The 7,266-nt window shown below is 43.9% G+C and overlaps 1 protein-coding gene across 3 annotated transcripts; it reads left to right on the top strand.

The window, feature by feature from the left end:
- The first annotated feature begins 593 nt into the window (after positions 1 to 593).
- Positions 594 to 4,957, top strand: LOC125525394 (two-component response regulator ARR10-like). 3 transcript variants are annotated; one of them, XM_087536626.1, is made up of 8 exons: positions 594 to 699; positions 800 to 968; positions 1,072 to 1,224; positions 2,969 to 3,307; positions 3,399 to 3,475; positions 3,807 to 4,239; positions 4,324 to 4,553; positions 4,649 to 4,957. In XM_087536626.1, exons 2-8 carry the CDS (start codon positions 821 to 823, stop codon positions 4,682 to 4,684), a joined length of 1,416 nt encoding a protein of 471 aa, XP_087392752.1. In that variant the 5' UTR covers positions 594 to 699; positions 800 to 820; the 3' UTR covers positions 4,685 to 4,957. The 3 variants fall into 3 exon arrangements, with proteins under 3 accessions (XP_087392752.1, XP_087392750.1, XP_087392751.1); XM_087536624.1 differs by having other exon boundaries at positions 3,807 to 4,553; XM_087536625.1 differs by having other exon boundaries at positions 594 to 669; positions 3,807 to 4,553.
- The last annotated feature ends 2,309 nt before the right edge of the window (positions 4,958 to 7,266 follow it).

Below are 7,266 nucleotides of genomic sequence, written 5' to 3' on the forward strand. Positions count from 1 at the left end.
TCATGCCTCCTGCTCGGCTCCTCCCCGCCTCGTCAAGCCGAAAACGGAGCCGGGGCTCGCCGCCGTGAAGAGTGAGCATGATGACGCGCTCGGCGACGAGGCGGCCATGAAGTGGGCACTGGAAATTTGTGTATGTGAGCGACTTTGATCGTACTGTGTTAAAAAAAATAAATATGAGTTTAGGCCTCACACATTGTCACGTCCCTGCAAAGGTAGGTAGGGATGTGGCCGTTGAGGCAATGAACGCGCTCTCCGTTTCCGGTCAAAGGAAGCACAAAATCACTCTGTCCATGGCCATGCAGCCGAACAAAGCAGGCGTATCTCCTTTTTAAATTCGAATCATATCTTCGTGCTCCAACATTTGTTAAGAAAAGAACAAAAAACTAAAAAACAGCAACATAGCCCGTGGTTTTGCTTTCCTCTCATGGGCGGATGGCACAAGCAGACACGAAAATACATGCACAAAATTAATACTGTAGATTCAGAAATTATTGAGTAGAAATTAAGTAGCGCATGAACAGAACGGGGACCACAAGACTTCCACTCCTTTCCTTGGCCCCTCTACGCCTATAAAAGGCGCCCTGCATCCTCCAGCCCTTCGCACAAAGCTCCTCTGAAATCCACATTTTGGTTCTGTTCTGCCCTGCGACGAGGAAGACATTGTAGGAGGTGGGAAAGGAGGGATCTAATCTAACAGAGGTTTTGGGTTCTGTTCTTAATAAGATGTCTGTGGGGTTTGTGTTGGTCAGTCCCCTTGTTCCTTAATCAGTGTTTTTCTTGATGTCATTTGCTTTGCCAGGTGGGAAGAAGTTCGGAAAACATGGCCGCGATGGGTGGGGACCAAAGGCAGATGATGGAGGGTGCGGCGGAGGACAAGTTCCCGGACGGGTTACGAGTCCTCGCCGTGGACGACGACTGCGTCTGCCTCAAGGTGCTACACAACCTCTTGCACGGCTGCAAATACCACCGTGAGTCTCTTGAATCTTGATCCCTCTGCTTCGCCAAAGTCCATTAGAATCGGAGCCTTGTGATCTTTTTGTTTCTCTGCGAATAATGCTTTCTGCGATGCAGCAACGACTGTGACGGATGCCAAGACGGCGCTGAAGATTCTCAGGTCGGGGAAGGAGAAGTTCGATGTGGTCATCACCGACGTGCGCATGCAGGACATGGACAGCTTCAAGCTCCTCGAGCTCATCCGCCTCGAGATGGATCTGCCCGTCATCAGTACACTCACTGCTCAATTCTAAGCCCTAGTTTTATTTTTGTGTGTATGAGCTGACAATTCTCTTTGAGAACGTACTTCTAATGCTGAACCTTGGATATACAGTGAGAGGACATTCATTCCTTTGGGCAGCACGTGAGATCCTATATATTCAACACGATTTTAGGAAACCAAATACGCATGCACGGCACACTCACCCTATTTTTAACTTTGGGGAAATCGAAAGAGTGGGATCCCCTTTCAGCCTGAACCACGGGATCCCATCTAACCGTTCATCTGTCCGATCGGATGGCCAGTGGGCCGGGTAGTAGAGCGGAGGTGAATCGACACATTAGTTAATTAAGAGGAGGCCGGATCGCAGGATCGCTAGTCGTATCGGTTCCTTGCCTGAACCAATGGGATCCTGCCGAACCGCTCATCCATCGATTGATTGTTAGTGGGGGCAGGGGAATGGAAGTGGTAACATGTGAGTTAAGAGATCCAATTAATTATTAATTTAAATAATTGTGTTAATTGTTTTTAGTATGCTATAGACATGGTGATGTGTACCATATATAATTATAAGTAGGCAACAAGCCCCTATAGGAATCGGTTCTATTTTCGATCAATTGATGTTCCAATTGCATTAAAACCTGTCGTCTAGATTCAGTATAAATTTGTTTTAGAACTTCAATACATAGTGCCTGAAGTCTAGAGTTCAAATACCATCCATACAATATATATGGTAATCTAGCTTATTGTGAGTATGTGTCACACTCCTATGCAATGTACACCCACTACTCGGATGTGTTCGGTGTGGGTGCATTGATGGACTCAATTTAATTTAACTATTGTAAAAATCTAGTAATAAGAACCAAAACTATAATATATTTATATTTTGTGATATGACCAAATTATATTTAGTTGTTTTCTAAACTAATATCAAATGTCTGGTCCTTGCAATCACACAAAGTATAGAATTGCAGCACCTTTTTGCTAGGGTGGCATGAGTAATACAATTAGGAAACTACGTATGTTGTATTTACGTTATTAAAGGATTACCCATCTATAATCTGCTTGAGATTGTTTGTTAAAAGTACTTACTCCTGAGAATACCATATAAAGGAGTGCCACTTTTAAGCAGATACATTGAGTAGGTTAACCATGTATAATATCTACGATCCTACAACTTTTTTGACTTTGAACTAGCACACTAATTTGTAGTAACATTATTTTTGGTGGAGATTGAAACTAAAAATACTTATTATCCCAAATTGTAATAAAAATACTTCAGATAATGGCGCTGCTATGTGCATGATTCCTTAACATGCTCAGAACATTGCTGGAGCTGATCACTTTTATCTAGTGTGCTAGAGAAACATGGTAAACCACCAATAATAGTAATTGATCTTCAGGTTCACCAGTACTTAAATGTGATGATAAGATTTACCTAGTTAGAACATGGTGTTATGATGGTTTAGGCATTGTGTCATGGTTATTTTTTTATCGATTATTTATTTTTAAACTATTAATTGAATCTGTGAATATTTTTCCATTTAATCTGCACTAGAAAGCAAATTATATCATTTTCATGATAATTTGAAAATCATGTGTAAAACATGTTTGCTTCCCCACTTGCTCGATGCATTTGGAAGATATTGAATTATGTTTTCTGTCTATAAGCGCTAGTATAAAATTTTATGTCCAGTTCATAGATTTTTGCGAAGTACTGAACTGCAAAGCTAAGTCAGGTCATATGGCATGTAGTGCTATCTGAAGATTGCGACAAGAAGGCTGTGAAGGAGGGGATAAATCATGGGGCGTGTGACTATTTGGTGAAGCCAGTGCATACCAACGAGCTAAAAAATATATGGCAGCATGTTGAAAGAAAGAGAAAATCAGAAGCAATAAGGCACATCAGCGGTGATGATGATGACGATCAGAGAGCACAGCTTGGGACTGCTGGCAAGAGCAATGATGGAGCTAATACTGATGAGAACAAAGAGAACACACAGGCATCCACTACCCAGAAGAAGCCAAAAGTGGGATGGACAATTGAGCTGCATACAAAGTTTATGGAAGCTATCAACCAGATTGGCCTTTATAGTAAGACACACATTATGAACTAATTAAATGACAAAACACTTGTTGCTATTTGGGATTTTTCATTAACAATTTTTTTATTACGTTACTATAGGGGCTACTCCAAAAAAGATTCTGGAGATGATGAATGTCGATTTCCTCACTAGACAAAATGTATCGAGTCATCTACAGGTTTATTTTCGACCCTCGTTCTTTATTTTTCACATGTTTGTGTTCCATTTATTCATAGTCTAACATTTTGTCGTATATAAGTGCGATCTTTTTATATTTGGGGTAACATATCAGTCAAAGGTTTAGTAATGCACCTAGCATGAAAATGTGTGTAATTGTAATCATGTTTGTCCTTGAAAATGAAAGGCTTATCTTATGTAATGCATGCCCCATACTTTTTTTAACCCATGCAACACTTCCAGTTAGTTTTGTTCCCACATGTCCACCATTACTATCTCCCATGAGCGTGCATCTCATATACACGTTTATTTTGTCTATATTGTTATTTCAGAAGTATAAATTGTACTTGAAAAGAGTCAACCCAAACCCACTTGGTGATGCATGTGTAAGATGGAACTCTTTCATGAACATTCAGGAGAGTTTTATGCATAACCATGAACATGAAAGGTGGGGTGTGTCCTCAGGTGGCATCGCCTCCTGGAGTCCCAACCATTACAGTGAAGCGGGTCACTTAGGTCAGCATACAAACACCCAGAGCAGTATGTCCATGGGTTCATTAATAAATGTTGGTAGAATGCCGGTGTATTTGGTTCCACAGACACCCTATATGGGAAGATTTTCTGGCTTCAATGAGCACATAGTTCCATCCATCATACCCGGCAACCCAAGCTCTATATTGATGTTGAATGCAAACGATAGTGTTCCAATGGCACCACCTCAGTTCGTTTACAGCGACCCCATCACTACCTTAGCAGCAGGCTTTGGTGAGCACATGGCGCCATTCAACATAGAAAGCAACATGGGCTCGGTTGGAATGATGTTAAATGGCTGGTCTGCACATGGTACAGGAAGAACTTCAGTGGCAAAGACTGATATGGTTAACTACGGAAGAACTAGTTCTGCACTTTCCAACCATCAAACACATGGTTTTGTCCCATTGACCCAGATGCATGATGTCGGTGATGCATCTGGCATTCTCCATGTGCAAGAAGGAACAATGGATCAGCAAGCGCTTGGTGGTCAACTGAATGGCATTAATGACTTGTCATCGGGTGGTATTTCCAACCTTCTCAATGAAGTAAGAACTTTTCTCGTTGACATGTATCTAGTCTGTGCATATGAAATTTTGAACTGAACATGTGTATTTAAATCAAACTATCTTTCTCGCTGTAGGATTTCATTGGAGAGGAGGCTGTCATGGATGGATAATGACACTTATGTTGGTTAACCCAACCTACACGCGAGATTTTTTCGCATGCGCGTTGGGAACTTTTAATTGGTCATTCCCTTGTTCTTGCACACTGTACCTTGAAACTATCTGAATTATTGTAGTCTAGTTAGAAGTACAGTCGTGTCGGGGCTTCTATTTTACTCTGGCTTTTTGTTAAGTCTGTTGTCTTTTGAGATCAAAACGACGGTCTGTTATGCTATTTCTGATGTAACCATTATTGTTCTATGTATTATCGATGTGATGTTGCATCTTTTCCCGAGAAAACATTTCAAGGTAAAAACATGTGCCCCTGTCTATGACATGGTCTTTAGGACAAATTTATTGACACACCTTAGGGTGAATTCATACATCAAATCTATTTATATAAAAAAGGTGCTTGATGGGATAACCAAAAAAAGAGAAATATTCTAGAAAAATCCCACAAAAATTAGAAATATTCGACCGTTAATTTAATAGACTAAAATTACACAGCCATTAGATTTGATTTAAGTGACTAAAATTATACAGCCATTAGATTTGACTTAAGTGACAAAATTACCCAGCATGCCATTATGATGATGAGATCCTCGTTCACCCCATGATGTGATCATCATTAGACTTGACTAGCAAACAGGCCCGTGCGTTGCAACGGAGGAGAAAAAAATATCACATAACCATTTAGCCTAATAGTAAGTATGGCTCTTGATAGTTTGAGACTAAATAGAAGGTTACCCTTGAAGTGTGGATGATTAGTATGACAATGCTTGCCAAGAAAGCACCCACTCTTCCATTTTCCGGTTTATCTTCCCTCGTTCATCTTTCTTCATTATTTGTTCATCCGTTGCAATAGCACAGAATCAATGACCATTGTTTTTGCTGCTGCTTGCTCTATTCTTCCCCTGTTGAATTGTTCTCTTCTCTCCTTGTCTCTTCCCCAGCCGCAACACACTACCAGAGAGTTATAAGATAGCACGTGCACCTTGTACTCAACAAGTGAATCCTAGGATCCAGACCCAAATAGATCTGTTATCTGTCGACCAGTCCACATTAGCCAAATTCGTACCATCTATTTTATATTTTAAAATGTCAGAAGAAAATATAGGACAGAGATATAGCAAGAGAAAAAGCAAGGAGTTTGAATGAAGTGCGGACTCACCTTGCACACATGATTTTTTTCTCTTGTAGTTACTATGATCTTGCAGTAGTGTTGCCAACTTGCCATGCCCGGTCTGACTCAAAATCACAAAGGAACTAAATATCCATGACGGTAGGCTTGAGAAGAGCATACGAACTCGATCTAGAGCAGCAACAGGTAGGAAGGCTCGTGATATGTCATAGGAAAAAACCAATATTGTTCAAGCTTTGGCACCAAATATCTAAATTGCCCAATGCCATTGACAGGGCCGTCCAAGGGCCTGTGCGAGCTGTGCGCTCGCACAGGGCCCCCAAAATCCTGAGGCCCCCAACTAGGGTCCATATACATATATGTATAGTCTGGAAACAAATTCAGTTTTAGGCCTTCTTGGGCCTGGTCCAAGTCTCGAGCGATACGCTTTCCCCTCGGGAAACGTTTATTTTCTACCGGATGAATTTTCTGTCTCTTAAGCCGCGCTCTACGGACGCCACGCGTCCTGGTGGGGGGGCGCCAACCACCTGCCCGACCTTATCTCATGGCCTCCCGTCCAAGTCCCAACCGCCATGGTCTGCTTTCCAATCTTCACTTGCTGCTCCTCAAGACCCACATGCCTGCGCCGTGACGCAGTAACACAGCCCACGTCGGGCTGCGACCCGACGACTCGGCGGTGCTGCCGTCGTTGCAACGCGAAGCTCGTTGGCGCCGGTGCTGCAACATAGCACGCATGAGAGGTTGGGCTGCTCGCCGCTGGTGTTGCAAGGCAGCATAGAGGCCCGGGTGCAGTTGAGCGCCGCTCGCCGCCGGTGATGCGGTGCAGCACGCGGAGCTGCACTGAAGCGCCGCCGACGGAGTTGCAATGGAGCGTCGCTCGCCGCCGGTGATGCGGTGCAGCACGCTGCGCTGCACTGAAGCGCTGCTCGCCGCCGACGCAAATTGCACTGGAGCGCCGTCCGGGGCTGCAATGAAGCGCTGCTGGAGCTGGACTGAAGCGTCGTCAGAGCTGCACTCGCCGCCGGAGGGGTCATCTGTGCTTCGTTTGAAGCTTCTTTGTGGCGCTTGCTGTTGCCATGGAGCAGCACCCCCGTGTCTCCTGGTCTGTGATGCAGCGATTGCCGGCGGCTCTTCGAGCTGCACTGTAGGCTATCGTGGGACACTGCGAAATTTTCGCCGGAGCTCGCCGCCCTCGGGTTAAACTTTTCCACGTGACCGTGATGGGAGTAAGCTGCAAGGGATTTCTCTCTGCTTTTGGTCGCAACTCGCGAGGCAAGGAGAACGAAGCAGTCAGTGGGTACACTTATCCAACGGTTGAACACGGCGAGATCGAAATAGAATGAACAGCCAGCGAGGCGGCTGATTTCTGCGAGAAATCAGTCGGCTTATTTGTAGCAGCCGCCTTTCCCCTCGCCTGGATTTGATCGATCGTAGATGAAACGATAGCCCCACCGC

This window comes from Triticum urartu, chromosome 7A (assembly GCF_056163025.1).
Source record: "Triticum urartu cultivar PI428250 chromosome 7A, HENAU_Tu73, whole genome shotgun sequence".
Classification (NCBI taxonomy): domain Eukaryota; kingdom Viridiplantae; phylum Streptophyta; class Magnoliopsida; order Poales; family Poaceae; genus Triticum; species Triticum urartu.

Coding starts and splice junctions, on each gene's coding strand:
- LOC125525394 (XM_087536624.1), top strand. CDS start 821: ATGGCCGCGATGGGTGGGGACCAAAGGCAGATGATGGAGGGTGCGGCG. Junction 969..1,071: donor GCACGGCTGCAAATACCACC/GTGAGTCTCTTG, acceptor TCTGCGATGCAG/CAACGACTGTGACGGATGCC. Junction 3,308..3,398: donor CAACCAGATTGGCCTTTATA/GTAAGACACACA, acceptor ACGTTACTATAG/GGGCTACTCCAAAAAAGATT.